At 39.1% G+C, this 18,451-nt stretch overlaps 1 protein-coding gene and 1 pseudogene across 3 annotated transcripts in view; one reads left to right on the forward strand and one right to left on the reverse strand.

The window, feature by feature from the left end:
- LOC145479292 (uncharacterized) overlaps positions 1-18,187 on the forward strand; it is an 83,549-nt gene extending 65,362 nt beyond the window's left edge. For 2 of the 3 annotated variants that reach the window (XM_081457637.1, XM_081457627.1), the window contains 2 exons: positions 5,478-5,543; positions 13,083-13,177. In XM_081457637.1, coding sequence (XP_081313763.1) covers positions 5,478-5,543; positions 13,083-13,157 — 141 coding nt within the window. In that variant the 3' untranslated portion in view covers positions 13,158-13,177. Of the gene's footprint in view, positions 1-5,477; positions 5,544-13,082; positions 13,194-17,523 lie in introns of those variants that run through there. The other variant, XM_081457620.1, reaches the window with a different exon arrangement.
- On the reverse strand, positions 14,385-15,326 carry LOC145479524 (uncharacterized; annotated as a pseudogene).
- Positions 18,188-18,451: the final 264 nt, after the last annotated feature.

Genomic DNA, 18,451 nt, shown 5'->3' on the forward strand with positions numbered 1-18,451 from the left:
TCTTCTCATAAAGACTACTTGTTTATGTTTTAAAATGGCTTAGATAGGAGAGATGCGATTTTCGTCATAGTACCACTTTAAGTTCGTAGCTGAATTTCACTGCATTGTGATCAGATTTTTTCCGTGACCTCAATGAATTTAACGCTTGAGTCAAGCCGACTGAGAGTAGCGACAAACAAAGCATGTTGACAGGTTTAAATAAACCCGCTGATTTCCTGATTACCGTATTAGCCAATGAACCCGTCTCAATAGGATTTTTGACTGATGAGCCGTTGATGAACGACATGTGCGGACTCGGTGTAACTCAGACTGATAGAGATCATGGCTGCTGAATCCGACAAAGTCCTTGCGGTTGTTGAATCAGTTATATTTTACCATGCTGAGCCAGAATCAGGCACTTCCAAATTTGCTGGATCCAAGGAGCGTGTCAGAATTGGCACGAAATTTTAAGTGTCTTCTTAAGATGTGTGACTAGTTTTTGCGGAATCAAAGAAGAGTGCATAAAACGTGACCTCGGTGAAAGCTTGGATGTCAGGATCTGCAGACTGGTGAAGGATGGTATCAATCAAGCGTTCTCCATCAACACGCAAGATCAATGGGACCTCGAACTTCCAATCCTGACTGACTCGACTACAAATTCGATTTTACAAGGTGACTTGTGAGACCTTTAGACTATTTAACAATTGATTCATGCGTCAGCGTGCGTTCATCGAGATATGAAGCACGCGGGAAGTTTGGAGGGCAAGAAAGATGCTTAAGTCCGTACAGATGATCTACAATCAACTTAATCGGCTGGATGATAAATTGAAGTCTACCAACAAAGACATCCACGTTGATCTTCATTCTTGTCTGACAACCCAAGTGGAAAATCTGCACGCTGTTGGTCATTTCAAGGATCAATGCCCCACATCTCTTAACTACTCCCGTAATCTGGGAAACACTGTTTATGAAAGCATCAAAAGGATTACAATCTGGGCAGCCTATTATTTCACTCACCCAACATCCTACTATCCAGTTCCAGACAGTTCAATTCCACTGAAAGACATTTCCAAACTCTCGCATCTTGGCAAAACAAGGCACAAAATTCTACCCAAGAGCAGATAATGAGAGAATGGGCAGTTCAGCATGCCAAGTGCGTTCGACAGAGAACTGTGAGGCAAGAAACAACGAAGTTCAAGGCTGGCACTTTGCCTTTGAATATGTATTGTCCAGCAGATTTTGCCTACCCAAAGGACAAGATCTACCTTGAACCTCCCGCGCAGTATCAGCCAGCTGTTCCACCAATCGTCGATGAACAAGAAGAGCAAGAGCAAGAAGTCACCTTCGCTCATCCTGAAGTGTCTGAAGCTCCCGAAGTCCCAGAAGATGATGTGCAGTATGACACAGACAGTGGACCTGACGATGCCGTGGAAAGTGACAACGACGATGATACTCTAACCTTCCTAAGAGCCGTAACAACTCGCAGTGGAATAGCTGTCCAAGTCCGATATTTCTCTTAAGAGGTCTCTTAAAGTAAAACCAACAAATTAAGATTTCAAATAATTACAGTTTCGTGCACATGTTCGTGAAAAGTGAATTTTTTGTTTCGTGATTCGTGATATCGAAAATTTACTATCGTGACTTCGTGACAAGACCCCCCCTTGCCCCCCCCCTCTACCTAGCATTTTCAATTGGCTTTTTACCAACCTTCCCTTAGTCCGATCGATGTGAAAATTACACCAGCTTTTGGAAAAAGATTGAAGTTTGGTTGAATGTGTTTTTTAAGGTAATCAATATTTCCATGGAAACGATAAACCAAGAAAAAGAAAATCAGGAAAGCGTGAATTTTGTACGAACCAGATCTGTTATAGAAAGGCTGATGCCAATTTCGGAAATAACGATGTATGGCAAGGGGTGTATGGAAGAATAAAAAAATACTGTATGTTTAATTTTAATTTTAATTTTTGAAAATCTTAAAAACGGCTCGATAGATTTTTTTTAAACGTTAACCATGTATGCCTGATAATGTTAATAATTTTATTCCAAAGTTTCATTAGCATTGATACACTGGAACACTTTTAAATTTGTCAATGAAGTAGCCGTCGAACCCACGAAAAAGTTGCGTTACAAAACCCCGATGTAAGAAAATTATACTAAAATATTCAGGTGCAACATTTTCCCGTGATCAATACATTTCGCTACACTACCTGAATGCAAATTTGCGGGATGTTTTTGGAAATAAGGATCAAGGGGACTTTTGGCCCTTCTTTCCATTCCAGCGAAAGAAACTCTTTACAAAGAATTCCAAAGCTCCACCTGGAGTGACAAAGAACAGGAAGATATTGGGGAAAATAGTAAATCTTTTAGGGGAAAAAGGGCTAAAAATTGCGTTCTAGTAATGTTGTCAATACATTAAGTCAATCAGGGATAAAACGAATTATTATATTTAAGAATATGCATCAACGGAACGTTTTGATCACGAAGGAATGGTACACACATAGATCTGAATATTTTAGCATAATATTTTTTATATCGCGATTTTGTAAAGCAACTTTTTCGTGGGTTTGAGTCTTCGTTCCCTTTGGCCTGCTCGTTTCGTCAACCCAGCATGTGCAGTTAGGAACGAAGACTCGAGGTACGAGATTGATGCTTAAACGTAAGACATGGGTCGCACTGTGGACTTTTTTGTTTTTGTCACACAAGGTTATTGGGACATTTACCCCTAGAGGGTTAGTGGGGTCGCACGTTTGCGACATAAAAGATATATGATACCATTCTGATAATAATCATTATATTATCGGCCGAAAGCTGAAAAGGACTTTCTCATCGTTAAAGCATCATCGCTCCCTTTAGCTAGACTTTTTCTTTGTAGACGTTTTCTCTCCGAGGATGCTTCCTTTGTGTGACTGAAGGCTGCTCTAGACTGGGAGGTAACGACAAAGCTGCTTGTGGATGTGCGTTTTGCTGCTGAAGACAAATCGGCTGCGAGTCATTTCCCCTATGCTATGAAAATTGAAAGCGTTTAAATTCGTACGGATTAACCCTTTGAATACCAAACTTTCGTCAAAAAAAATACAGTTTTTAACCGTTTAGTCAGGTTTTTTTGGCTGCCATGACGCTGAATAAGCCTAAGTTTTGCTAAGAAAGCCTTTTTTACCAAAAGGAGAGATTTTCGAGGATTACGTACAAAATTGAGCAACATGTCAATTTTGTGCATGCGCATAAGTCAAAATTTGGACTCTTTATTCTTTCTTTTTTTTTTGCCATTATCCGTTCTCAATTTTGTTTGTTGTCCCTTTCCTTTCTTTTATTCTCGGCCCTTTTACTCTGGCTACCTTTTGCGTTGTGTGTTCTTTCTGGCTGCCGTGAAAAGGTGAATGTTAATTACAAGCGAAGCCTAGAAATGGACCTTGATCAATCATAGGCATAGTGGACCATTTTACCACCGTTTTTACACCAAAACTGATAACGTGTTTTTCGATTTGAGACGTCGGAATGTCGTTGATATCCTAACCTGAGCAATGTACGGAAAGGTCTAGCCTAGTTGTTCTACTATCTGCTTATCAAGAATATCTGATGACATTTAAATTGATGACGTCACAAGTGAAACAAAGAGCACGACCATTAGTTACTCGTATGTGCGTAATTAGGGCTCAAAGGGTTAAAGCGGTTGGCCATACTGAAGAATTACAACTGATAACGTTTTGTAACAATTGGGAAAATGTTGAAGAGAGAGCTCTGTACACACGATGCGTGCGTGTATTGTGAAATCTGATTTGATTGACATAATTTGCAACAAAAGAAAAATTTTTTTTTTTTTTAAGGCCATTAGGCAAGATGTGACCTGTTTCGTGGCAGGATATCAGTCTCCTTGATCTTAAGGTGTCATAGACGTAGTTATGTCTGATATGATCGCGACATAAGGGTCGCACATGTCGTGAGCATGCGATGACAGAATTTATGTCTAATGTAAACATCGATTCTGTTAGTGTGACCCCTGCCTAACTAAAAGACAATGGATAAAATGCAACAATCACTACAGTCCCGATACCTGCGTTTAACAACTGGAAATCTAACCAACACTTTGTCGATGCTACAACCTTCAGGTAGCTCACCTTTTCGTTACACTGTTCTCCGTTGCTTTCTGTTATCTCAACTGGTTTGACAGCGAATTTCGTCAATACTCTTCTTCAATTCAAGTTCAATTTCACCAACATTTCAGTCCACAGATAAGTTTAGTTCAGATATTTCAGTGCTCATACAATGTTCATACGGTGCTCTGACATTGCTCTTTCAATTCACTTCAAGACAGGCAAAGGTCCGGCCTACACAGCGCTCACAAATACGTAAATTTAATGTGGACCCTTGACCTATTGTGTGTGCAACTTGCTTGTTGATCTAAAGTTGTATGTATGGACGATATGCTCTTATTATGAGTTTGTCCTTCAGCACAAATTTATCCGATACTGGATAAAGCATAATCCACACCCAAAATCTTTGTTTAAATACTGAAAATAAAGGCTCTCCGTGGATCCCACAAACTGCAAACGATTGCTGCAAAGGACAAGTTTCTCTCTCTCCGAAACCAAAGACAGCGAATTTTTGGTGTGTCTTATTTACTAGCTCCCAGAGTGCATTTAGCTCCACCGAGGGATAAATCGTGCGTGGCATAAGCGCAGCACGAAAAACGTGCAAAATTACTATCCAAAGGAATGCTGCACGCCAGCATTAAGCGACGACTACGTCATCGCTTAAAAATCTATCGAGCCGTTTTTAAGATCCAATTAATTAAAGAGGAACCAAAGTTAAACTGCTAAAGCGTGGTCCATTCAATAGTATCGAATGCTTTTACGAAATCGATAAAAAAGAGTAATCCAGGAATATCTTTCAAGTGGGTATAGGAAATAACATTGATTAAACAAATATTTTCTGTAATAGAACGGCCTTTCAGAAAATCCAACTTTAATCCAACTTTAATGAATAAATTAATCAGAATGGAGTGAGTGAGTGAGGGAGGGAGGGAGGGAGGGAGGGAGGGGGGAGGGACGGAGGGAGTGAGTGAGTGAGTGAGTGAGTGAGGGAGTGAGGGAGCGAGGGAGCGAGGGAGGGAGAGAAGGAAGGAGGGAGGGCCATTGGACTGCCTTCTAAGCTCATGGAGTGACTACGTCATCCATCAGCAAAAATCAATAATATGACTGGTTTGTTCCGTTTTTTTCTACTTAATTTTGCTGCCGAAAGTGTTGTTTGATTAAATTCATCTGGAGAGATAACACTGTGACTTGCGTCAATTATATTTACTGTAAACGATTTTGCCCTTTCAGAAGGTGATGATGAATTTGATGAATTGTGATGAATTTGAATAACCTATCTTTTTACCTCTGTGTCTATTCCATGATCTTATACTGGCTTTCGGAGTATCCTGTGGCTGACAATGTTATAATTTTCAATGCTGAAGCTTTTTCTCTATGATTAATGTGTTTTCTTGTTTACTGTTATAGGTGGTAGAAAGCGAGCACAGAAACACTATAAATATGTACAGACTGCAACTTCTAAATGCATGCAAGGTAAAAGTTAAATCACTGCTTTTTGCAACAAAAATAAGTGAAATAATTTTCCCTATTTCTTGGTGTCTTTGTATGCTGGTCTCCATGTCTAGATACTATACACCTAAAATCTGAACTTGCTGTCTCTGTCCAAGTGACTGACTGACAGACAGACGGACAGATAGACATAGTGACTCTCTGACTGACTGACTGACTAACTAACTTATGGACGGACGGACAGATGGACGGACTGATTTACTGAATCAGTTGCAGTGAAATCTAATGCACAGGCAAAATGAAAATTAAAGACTCTCTGTTGACCGGCATGCATTGCACGCGTCGTTGTTGTGGACCACGAAACCTCCAATTTGTTGTAGTCGATCGTTTCGCTCTTCAGTCCTTTATAATCTGAGGCATCCATCTGGATTGTTTTACGTTTAAGGCCTTTAAAGACTAGATTTATTATCCTCCTTAACATTGAGGACAACATCTGATCGCAAATTGTTAGTTTTTCACTTAAATTATTTGAGAAGTTAAAGAACGGCTGGTATGATGTGATTTTGGCCATGGCGACTGCAAAGAACCTTGGCGGAAGGTTTAGTCCATAGACGAACTTCAAGAGAATTACCTGAGAAAATCTTTCAAGGATCGGTGGAGAAACAGTTAAGATGTATTCGGATACGAGAAAAAAAACTCACGATTGTTGCAGTAAGTGACAGTGAATTGAATGTTCCTTCGCATTACTGTCATTGCCCGGTGTCATTGCTCTAAGCTTTCAGAAAAGGTTATCGCATCGCTTGTGGATTCATCCAATTTGAGGTTAACTTTGGCGAGATTTCTTGGAATTTGTTTCTATGTAAAGTGCTTTCTCTGCTGCGTTTTATTCCTGGAAAGAAAACCTTTTATTGAAAAAAATGCGAACTGAAAACGTCTTAGGATAAAAACTATGTAGGGAATCTAAAGCGCGGTATGAAATTGTCAATGAAAAAAATAATAAAAATAATAATCATTACCCTTATTCTACATCATGAATAAGATAGTATGCTAAGCATAGTAAGTACTGTACATTCTGTATATATGCTTCTGAAAGCAAATAGAAAGCAAATTTGTTGGCATACTGTATTTAGCAGACTGGACTGGACTGGACTGGACTTGAAAAACGCGGAGTTGTAAAACGCGGACTAGCAAAAAACTTGTACTTAACTTGCCTTGTACTAATAATTGTCTTTATTTCAACGATCATCTCTCATCCAAAGAACTTCAAATACCTAATTCCATGCAAACAAATCTTGCATTCTATTAAATAAATGGCAATTAATTTGGCCGCATCAAAACTTTAAATTCTAAACTTAATCAATATTTCTGTTTTCCATACTTTTTTCCGTCGGTTGCTTTCCGTCACGCAAGGTGTCACGTGAGGAGCTGTCACCTTTCAATACCCTTTTATTTTCTGAGAAACGAACAATTTCCTTTCAGTAACAATTTCAACAGCAGTCTTTTGCATTGGAAAGTCTGCAGATGCGGATATATAACTTTGCAAGAAGTCTACAGATGTTGTCTGGAAAATCGATTGACACCACATTCAGGAAAAAGGGAAGTTTTGTTATTCACTAAGACATCTATCATGGGACCTCTAACCCCCGACGTATCTAGGAAACTCAATATTGCGCTATGTCACAAAAAACCCGCGGCTTTGCCAACAAATTAGAATTAGTGAAACATTCTAAGTTTTTACCGAAGGAAGTCCTGCTAATGTAATTTTGCCATCTATCGTGTGTGGCCTTGTTTTGTGGGGTGCATGCTGTGACTCCGACATTATTAGCTCAAATGAGAAAATTCATTGTCAGGCCGCTAGGATCATTTTTAATTTACCTAAGGATATGGCATTTGGCCAAGTTTTGAACTTTGCAAATTGGATTACAATCAGATTAAACTATAAAGTGGAAATATTTAAACTATTCTATAACGCAAATAATGACATCTTCCCATCGATGCCCAGATGCAATAGCAGATTAATGAGAGACTCACTAGCCTTTCGCAGGTCAGCCCTCTGGAATTTAGTTAATTATACTGATAAAATAGATCATTTATATTTTAAGGAAATTAAAAGACTACTTATTACCAAATGGTATTTAAAGACTTTCTTTTCGACAGTTCAGCTCTCTCCACATCTCGATATAGAGATTGTATTTTTAGAAACGTGTAACATTTTAAGCCTGGATTGATACTTTGATCTTAGCTCCGTACTTAGTATTTTAATTCAGTAGTATACAAAACCCCACCAGCTTTGTAGCTTTAATTCTTATCGTGTTAAAATAAAGGTTTTATGTTATTATGTTTTACAGCTTTCTTTTCCAGCCACAATTATCGATTGGAACGATCATCTCTCATCTGAAGAACTTCAAATTATTCAAATTATTCCTAACAAGAGAAACAGAAACATCTAAAATAAAAAGTCAACAGGAACATGATTATCATATGATGTCACGATCTTACCGATTACGGTCACACTAGACCTTCAAAGATCATGCTTTCCGTCACGCAATACGCTTTATACATTCTGAGAATGGAACAATTGCATTTCAGCAATAATTTCAACAGCCTTCAACAGCTCAAGAACAGAGCTGTGCAGGGTATGTAATTGTAAATTTATAGAAGAGAACTGTATGGTTAGCAAAGTACGTAACGGGAAAGAGTCTGTTGACCTTTGATCACCAAAATCGAGCCAAAATTCGACTTACCTTTCATTTTTTTACAATGACATTTCGACGGTCTTCTTTGTCATATTTCACAAGGTAAACAGATTCAAACGTCCCACATCCAACTCTGTTTCTATTCTTACTTCACTCCATTTAAATTCCAGAAATTGAGGTAAAGGTGTTAACCTTTTAGCGAGAGATGGTAGCTTGAAACAAGCCGCCATCTTCGAGCGATAATTACAAATGAAAATTTATTCCGAATTTTGGCCCAAATTAATTGTCATTTATTTAATAGAACGCATGAAATGGATGTAATGTTACTTGGTGGCTTTAAGTATGTTAGAAGTATACACTTGAGTAGTATTTGAAGTTCTCTGGATGAGAGATGATCATTCAAATAAAGACAGTTGTTCTAGTACAAGTCAAGTTTAGTACAAGTTTTTGACAAGTCCGCGTTTCAAAAGTCCACGTTTTACTAGTCCTCATTTTACTAATCCGTGTTTTACTAGTGCGCGTTTTACAAGTCTGCGTTTTACAAGTCCAGTCCAGTGCAGTCCAGTCCACGAAATACAGTATGCCAAATTTGTTGCTTGGCATCGTTTCAAGTCTCTGCATGACGCCTACGGCGGCAGGAACTTGTAGCTGGCATTTGACACCTCGCGACGAGAAGTCGGAATTTAAAATACAGTAGTTCTGAGCCAAATGGCGACTAAAGCAAACATCTTATATCAGTTGTTACCAGTAAATTATAGCGGAGCTCTTGCGTGCGAGTGGAGCCCCATACCCGTCGATCTCAAAAATTTTGCTTGTCACATGACTGTCCGTACGCCAAGCCCCATACCTTGAAAAGGTGCATCTTTGATATTGGACATCCATATTATGATTAATATCAATACGCGTCGCCAAATGACAAACTGCCCTTTGTAAAACGTGCCATTTTGCGGGCCAAACGGAAAATGCGCGGGCTGAAAATGCATTTGCCGCCCTGATTCTGATTGGCTGCAGAGATGTCAAACAACTTCGCTTAGCCAATGAGATCCCGAGGATACCATTTCAATGCTAGAGTTGGCGCGAATTTTTGTGGATGAGTTTGCACTTGCTCACTTTGTAGTTCTGAAGTGAACGTTTGACATTTGGAGATTTTGAAGTCCCAAATTTTCATCTTTTGTCTAGTCAAAACTCGGACGATGAAATTGAGCAAAAAGCCCAAGCGAAAAACACCAAGAAAACAAGTGAGTCCAGCGGACTTGAGTGAAATTCTGCGAAAGTTCTTCGCTAAAGGGAAAACAGGGAAAGGTCAAGCATTGCTCCAAGTGTATTGACAGGAATTAGAGCGGTCATTCATCGCCATCTAACCAGTGCTCCACTCAGCCAAAACATGAACATTTTGCAATACAGCGAATTCATGTCTGCCAACAAAATGTTTGAAGCGAAGGCCAAGCTATTTACGAAAGAAAACGATGCGAAACCAGAACACAAATCATCTATTCAGTCAGGAGACAGGTAGAAATTGAATCGATACCTCATGGAAGGGCAGAACACGGACGGCGTTTGGAAAGATGCGGAGAAGTTAGTTGAGTTTATTTGGTTTTCGTTGCATTTTCATTTGCTCGCCGCGGCAGAGAGGGATGGCGGGAGCTTACAAGGCAGACATTTGAATTTTGCTAATCATTGTTACTAATCTTTTTAAAACTAGATTACATTTGACTGTTATTGTAAACGGAAAGGAATTTTATTTGGCTCTTGTTTAGCTAATCGTATTGTAGCAACAACTTTCCATATCATAGTTTCATGCTACATTTCTTTTACACATTTTTTATTAACTGAATTTGTACGACTTGGCCTTGAGTATTGATAATAATGATGATCAAATGACTTCTTGGGCATTAGTTTATTTGTGTCCCTCGTAGCATCATTTGGGGCCGCAAATAAACTATATGCCCTCCAAGTGATTGTCCTGTTGACAGCTGTCAAAACAAGGTATCTGCTGACCACCATCACATGACCATATCGCGGGCTCAGGTGAAGAGCTCATCGAGGTCACGTGGTGTTTTGACGTTTACCGCTGACCAGTTACTGGGTTTTCGATTTGATCGCAGGCTCAATCTAGATTATTACTCTGGGGCAGAAAGAGGCAGTGCACCCAAAGGCAACATTTCGGTGCAAATTAACCCCTGACGCGTTGTTGACTTTCTTCCGACATATTGCTAGTTTGCACTCTCATGCAATCAAAAATAAAAATCATAGCCATTCACTAAATTTAGTCAAGAATCTAGGATATGATATACGGCTGATATATAAACAACCTTGCCAAGATTTAGGTCTGTGCGGTTTTTTATTCGCACTTTATTCGGAAAAGTGTTTCACCCAAATTTATAGAGCTTTGTATGGAGACGCCATGCTAGTGCCCTTTCGAGTGGCATAAACATGGCGGCCGTAAAGTAACAGAAGTAGATCTGTCATTGAGTGTTACCATTGAAACGAAAAATTATTACTCTAGAGTTCCGACACGTTGAAAGTAATAATTCTTCTGGTGCAAGGACTCTTCAGTTAGGAAAAACGTGAACGATAACTTCTCTTTTGATCTAAGCGAAAGCCCTCTCGGGCCACCATTCAATGTAACGCAATGCAAAAACTTGAAACTTGAAACGTCCTCTATAACAAAACGAGAAACCCTGTCGAGCTTAAACGTTGTAAAACGACAAGTTCTTAGAGGGTCTTCTATCTGATGAAACTAGAACTTTGGAAGGATTGGTTATTTTTAATTTTGGAAAATGATGACGTCACATGAAAACCGGCAATTCCTTGCACAATCGTCTCTTGGTAAGTCCCTGATATATTGCGGACTTAATTTCTACAATCTTGGGTACACGTATTATAGGTATAGTTAGTTAAAATGTAACTGGAAAAAACAGAAACCACACGCTGAACAATCGCATGCTCACAATTGATCATTTTTAGTGCAGAGTGCACTATTGGGATGGTTTGGGGGTGGACGTCGCTAAAGCACTATTGTAATAAGGCACTATGGCAATAAGGGGTAAACTTAAATGTTTGTATGATTAATTAATTTCAATTAATTAATTAGCCTTGCAGGAAGGGGGGTTGGGTGGGATGGGGTAAGTACTTGTGAGCACTACATAAAACGTGTTGCACCTACGATACTTCTGTGATACCTTCACAAAGCTATGTATTTGTTTCAGGTAACCCCTTGCTCTCCTTGTGGTACCATTCTCTTTAGAACAAAACTAATTTGCCCTAAACGCATGCACAGCTTAGTTATCGTTCATGTTGACTAATACATTGGGTGGAAGATACATTTCATACGAGATCACACAAAAACGTTGAGTACTTTCTCGTGTGGTAGAACCCAACATGTAAGATACATGCGTTCTAGAATCATTAGGGGTAAATTGCACTCCGCTTCCATCCCCAGAGCCACGCGGTTTGTTATGTGTTGTGTGATGTGACCGAGGACGGCACTTGTTTCTCAGGTAGCGCCACTTCTCCCATTTTTGTGCGAAAAACGCTACTGTCACTGCGTGTCTTTTGGAATTACCCCTAGGTCGGATCAACAACTATCATCTGCTGTTTTCAAACTACAGTAATGTGTATGCCAGGGTCAAATAAAAAAGGGAAACGGGATTGTTTCTCCTTAGCGGCCTGTTTATTTCTTCCTTTAATTAGATAGATAGCTTTATTAAGTGAAATCATTGCAGCTCCCGAAGCGGTTATCTCTATAAGAAAGATGGACCAATAATCTCCCGAGTTAGTGGCATTAAAACATGTCAACTTGTAAATTCAGGAAAGTGCTCAAATATTGCTGCAGACTCCGTGGCACTTGATGAAAGTGCAAATTAACTTAGTCACTCTCTATAGAGGCAACTCGTTCACTGATATAGGACATATCTCGGCCAATTAGCGTTGTTTACCTTCAGTGCTTCTCGTTGAACCGCTTCTTAGTTTAATTGATATCATGGTGTATTGATTTTGAATGATTTTATTGTTAACAGCAAAAGGTGGCAACAGAATAGGAAAGTGGTATTCCATGACGATTTGATAATTAAATTAGTTCTTGTTTATCGATGAAAAGAAAATTTGCGTTTTGACTGAAACAAAATCGTTGAAATCTCTTTCATTTCTTCACCAGATATTTATTACTTTCTTCCATTTATCTCCAGCGGTGAAAAAAATAAGCACATCTTACGTGCGTTTTAGCGAAAACAAGGGTTTCATACAGACCTTCGCGAGGAAAACAAAAGTATCAAGTTATAACGTTAGTGTGAAAAGTGAAATTGTCACGTTTGCTGCTTCAACTTACAAATTGGATTTAAATGAACGAAAATCAACGTAAATTTAAAGGCCGTCGCGACAAACAGTAAATGTAAGTTATTTTTGGGCCTTGATGAAAATACAAGCGTGAAACAAGCACTGCTAAGATTATGTCTTATCAAGGTTTCTGTCTGTTCATATTCTGCAAAGGGAAAATACAAACTGGTAATGAACCAGGTGAACGGAATAGAGATGATTACTTGTGGGACTAGCTTGCCAGAGCCATCAGTTACACTCTGTACTATCTGAGATTGTCTCACTACTTTGCATTTCTGATCCAGGAAAAAAATCCTCTTTTCCTTTATGGGTAATTATTGTAATCAGGAGCTCCGCTTTTAGGCTTGGCTAAATCTATATATTTTTTTAGGCCACCTAATGCCCCCAATCCTTTTCTTCAGCGACAGAGTCAAAACAAAAAGAAACGCTCGCAAAGCATTCCGGTCGACAGAGAGTCTTAAAGATTTACTCATAAATATAACCGTTACATGACTTTAATTTATTCATTCAAATGAGCTATTTTGTTTGCCAGCATGAAATGGACCCTGAAATACAAGAGGCTCTGCAAATGATCATCAGATTAAGGAGCAGTGAACAGTTTTGCTGAACGTCATCTTTAATTCATGGCAAGGAATGTAGAACAGTTAGGTGTAAAGCTACCGTAATGGTTTTTCACTTAGCAACCTGCTTCCAATAATTATCCCTTGAAATAAGTAGCACCCCAGTGAAAGTTTTTTGCTTCCTAATTAGGCTAGCACCCTTAGCATGAAGCGTTAAACATTTCACTGTCAATGGAGTAATTATGCACCCTCTCCTTCAGCGTTAGAGCTGATAGTCCAGTCAATATATTATTAAGACCCATCACAAATTGCAACAGGTTTTTCTTCGCCATTCATGTCATTGAAGTACACAGATCAACATATCAAAAGTCTAGAAAAATCTTACAAGGGGAAGATACACTATAGCTTTAGAAGGGTAGCATGAAAACGAGGCTGTCTACATAAACCTACTCATGTATTTCTTGGACCAACAATTCACCATTGTTCAAAGTTCAGAGTTAAATGGTCAATATGGGTGTATCACAGGCTTTAACTGTCTGAATTGATACTTTTCTAAGTAGAACAACAACGTTTTAAGGTCAGCATGAAATCGAGGCTAAATACAAAACAGCATGTCTATCTATTTCTCATAACTTGTCTTTGTCAATATCCCTGCGGGCACTTTTGAAATAAAGACAGTCATCTCTGAGATATCTCACCACATATAATTTTACTAGCAAAAGACGCACAAATCATGAATCATCTTCATCTTCACTACTGCATTCAGATTCATCTGGTTGTGCAGAGTTAGTGGAAGCTGAGCCTCTGCACTGACTGCAAGCGGGTGAACATTCGAGGTTGTTCTTTCGGCAAGAGCACCTGAGGCTGCTGCAGTCTGTGGAACGGTTACACCTGATAACGTGAAGCAGTGCTTCAGGTGCTGGAGGTAGGTGGGTCATGACAGGAACTAACAATCCCTCACAGTATTTCCACCCCCATTCTTCCGTTGACATGGTTTCATCAAATCCCTTCCATTGATGGACCTGAAAGTATACACGTAAACTGTGATAGGTTGCTGCGGCCGAAGTAGGTGGCAAGTTCTGTGGCTGAAGTGTTTGTGGCTACCTTTTGACAATACCGTCGGTATCTAAGACAATCCAGGGTTTTGCCAGATTTACCATTGTAAAGGCAAACCAGAGCTTTCTCACCAGCTTCAAAAACTTCTTTCTTTGAGGCGGATGTGTTGTTGAACACTTAAGCTTGATTGTGGAAGTGATGGCTCTCACAGAATTTTTTCAGAGAGGTCCCCTTTCCAATCCCGTGAAGGCGAGAAGTGGTATCACATCCAAGGATTGCATGGATGAAGAAAATGTTGCACATGCACCAAGCTTCTCCTTCAGAACTTTCATGTTCCAGACAAGTCGTTTTGTTGAATATGCCCTTGGCTCAGGCTGAAAAAATAATTCTTCAGCGCTCATTTCTGTGTAATAACACAATAAAACATGGAGATCAGTGTCGTCCTCCAAGAGAACAGTGTTTGCCCTTGCACTTTCCAGAGCTGTCTGAACTATTAGGAGATCAGCATCTGCCTGTGAGATATGTGTTTTGCAACCGACTTTTTGAAGATACCTGCTCAGTATATTGATGAAGGATTGCTTGTTGCTTGAATTAGACAGGAAGTGGTCTTTCTTCATGGTCAGTTTCATATCATCAGAAAATGTGACGGATGTCGCAGTTTTGCCTCCAGTTCGCCTCTGGTGTGTCATATCTTTTGTGGAACTTTGCTTTTAACCATCAAAGGTGACAATTGCAGCACCGTAATTCTTTGTCACATACTGACAATACATGTCACAGATCTCCCTATATTTTGGGAATCCTCGAGGCCAAGGGATCTGATGAAGGAGTGCGCCACCATCCAGGACATACTGTACTTCACCTTTTGGTCCAGTTGTATCTGAAAGAAGCTTAGCCCAGACAGCATCCGCCAATGCTGGCTTTTGTGGCTTTAGTAGCATTAATGAAGAATCAAACAGAGATGGTAGATAGCTGCATAGCTCATATTTAAATATGGCACTCATGTCATCCAGGGACTGGCTAGCAATAATAAGACGCTGAAATAACAACTGTGGGTCCACCTGAATCTTCTCCCCATCAACTTTGACGGATGACTTGGCACTGAATGTGATAGCTTGGTTACTCTTTGTAAATGAGTATTCTGCAGCTGATTTTCCTATCATGGAGTCCAAGATGCTCTGTCCGACTTCTCTGGCCTTTTCTACAGAACTTTCCACATGATGTTTATCAGATCTGTATGAGTTGTGAAAGAATTTCTTTCTGCTAAAGCAAAAAGCAGCGTCCGAGTGTCCCTCATGTCCCGGACTTGTCTGGACTTCGTCATATCCTTGTTTTGCTCTTCTATACTGTAACTAACACCTGTGAGCTCCAGCATGGCACGATTCATCTCTGCACACGCTAGCATAGAGAGCAGCCAAATCACTCGTCTTTCAGTCATTCCACGTCCTCTCGTCAAACCACCACTTGTCTTTAGGCTTCTCATTAATTCCTGTTCTATGACAAGATCCGTTGATACTCCTGCCCATAAGCGATTGCTTCTTCCAACAACGTGAAATCCTGCTTCAAATTTTCTGTATACATCGGGATGATCAGTCTCAAGACTGCTCATGGATTGCAAGTATAATCGGACAGACTTTGTATACAGATTATGCCTTGCAGCACCTAGATAGGGAAGCATTTGCGATAGAGCTTGAAGATGAAGTCTCCAATTGCCGGTTCGTTGCGCCTTTATGAACATGCAGAGGATGTCTACCATATCGAGGTATTGCAGCCACAGTAAAGCAGTGCGGTTGTCCTTCATGAGATCTCTCTGCCCTTGAAGAAGGTGTTTTTTTCTGGTTAGAACGTCAGCTGCACTGACTCCCTAGGCTGATTTTCTTTTGTTCATCAATTCGTCAAAAAGGGAACGTGCTTCTTGAAGATCACAATTCTGTGTACCATTTGAACTGTAAAAATTAACTTAATTACTAATTAATAAATAAATTAAAAATACATACAGTTGCTGGTCGCCCAAAATAACTAAAGAGCTAAACTAGTTGGGTGACTACCACTTATTAATTGAAAAAAATTCCTCAGAAGGTCGTGTATTTGGTTCAACGTCAGCTTCATGGTCGTATGATTCATCTTCAACTGAAGGTGGATCATCTGATTTATCTTGCAAACCTGAAATGGGCACTTTCAGGGCTTTGGAGACTGAAATGAAAAGTTAACTCAGATTACAGTTAAAGCTTAAGCGCAATACAGACATTGCTATAGAAATGCTGCAGATGTTTGTTTTGTTCCAAACACTCATCTCGTACGTTTTAATGAAAGCAAACTATTCCGCTTGTCTGTGTAGAACACTTTTAATTTTTACAAATTTCCTGATTTAATAAATTCAACATCACATAATATTAAGATTTTCTTTGATGAAAAATACAAAACAGCTGTGAACCAAGTACTGTTACAAAGATACTTGCAAGCTCAATAGTGAAACTCTATTACGCTCGTACTTTAGAGAATTAAAAACGATTTCTCAGCTATTTTTATGTATGCAGCGTCCTAATATTCCATCTAAATCTCCAATCAAAAGTCATATCGCTAAATACTAAGAGAAATCAAACAAAAAAATGCCCACCTAAACAAGACAACTCCCACGTGGAGGTGGCCATATTGAGCATTGCATAACCTTTCAACTTGAGCCTGCAGTCATTACTGGTCTGAGGCTATCTTTATGAACAGTCTCAAAATGTTAGAGTAATGTTTTTCAAACAAAAAGTAACGCTTTCCCGACATTACAATTAACATAAACTTGTAAACTTTCTTGTAGCCTCGTTTCCATGTCGAGCATCGGGGTTACCACATTAATAATGGAATTTTGTTGTGTTCCTGCACTTCGATTCTTCTAGACTTTTGATATGTTGTGGTGGACATGATTCTGCTTTTAAAACTGCAAAGATACTTTCTGTCGCAATTAGTGATAGGGTGACTTATTCGCTAAAATGCTTGGACTATGAGGAACGCCGAGGATTGTTACTGTTACACCAGTGTGTAACAGTATTTTTAAATAATCTTATAACAGGTACAGTGTAGATGAAACTTGGCGAAAAGAATTTTACAATATACTTGCACTCAACAAAATAACGCTATTCTGATTGGCTGAGAGTTTAAAATTAATGCTAATAATAGTGCCTATTTATGTCTCTATGGCAACGGCACATGAGCGAGTTTGAAAGTAGTAAGTTTCATTCCACCAAATACTATTGCACTTTCAGACCTATGAAATTGACAGATAGGCAATCATCACGAATTCTTTTATTTATGTAATGTTGACTTTAATATAAGAATGCACTTCTTTCTGTTACAATTTTTGATTAATAGGTACAAGTGATGTTTCCAAAGTTCTCAAGTTGAACTCGCCTAAAAGTTTGTTCGAGACGATCGACAAGTGTTATTCTAAATACAAACTTGGGTTTGTAAGTTGACATTTTGCAACATATTTCCACAGATAACACTTCTTGTTATGTAACTGGATCGGAGTTAAGTTGCATCTAACATGCGCTCTTATTGGTTGATTTTTGGTCAAATGGCAATGGCTAAATCTAAATGTCGCCGGTCGTGTGACAATTAAGCATTTGTTGCCCGCTCTCTAACCAACCACAAGTTCCTTTGGTTCCCTCGAATCTCAATGTTTCCCTCGACTTCGTCTCTGGAAAATCGAGATTCTTGGGAAACTAAACTGTTTCCCTCGGAATTAGCAATTTCATAAAATATAAATTTTAAATCTGTGAGGTACATCCAAAATTGTCTTTTGTAGAGGTTTTATTTTAATTTAAATGCATTTATATTGTATATTTACGTTTCCTAAAGTAAATAACATTTGAGAGAGAAATTTTGCACACACTTGTACAGTTTTTATATTTCATTAGTTGTGGCTTACCCTAATGGTACTAGTTGTAATGGCATTTTGCATTCTGTATTTTTTTTGTTATATTTATACTGCTATTGTTTGAATAAACTTTCATTCAATTAATCGCTGAAACAAGTGTTCATATATACTTCAATTGCATCTGTAGGAGGTTTGCAACCATTCCCGAGACATTCAAATGACAAGGACCCTGGCGGTCATGTTGGATGACCAGAGCAATAAAGCTAATTTAAATTCTTTCGTCAATGCTCATCCAACGCTGCAGCGATGAAGTCACTTGCTATTTAACGAATAGATTCCATGTTGCCGTGTGTCTGTTCAGTTAACCTGCAGAACAGGCGGATTAGCAGGCTAGAGCGATTCACAGGCAACTCTGCACTC

The sequence above is a fragment of the Orbicella franksi genome, chromosome 1 (genome assembly GCF_964199315.1).
Source record: "Orbicella franksi chromosome 1, jaOrbFran1.1, whole genome shotgun sequence".
Classification (NCBI taxonomy): Eukaryota; Metazoa; Cnidaria; class Anthozoa; order Scleractinia; family Merulinidae; genus Orbicella; species Orbicella franksi.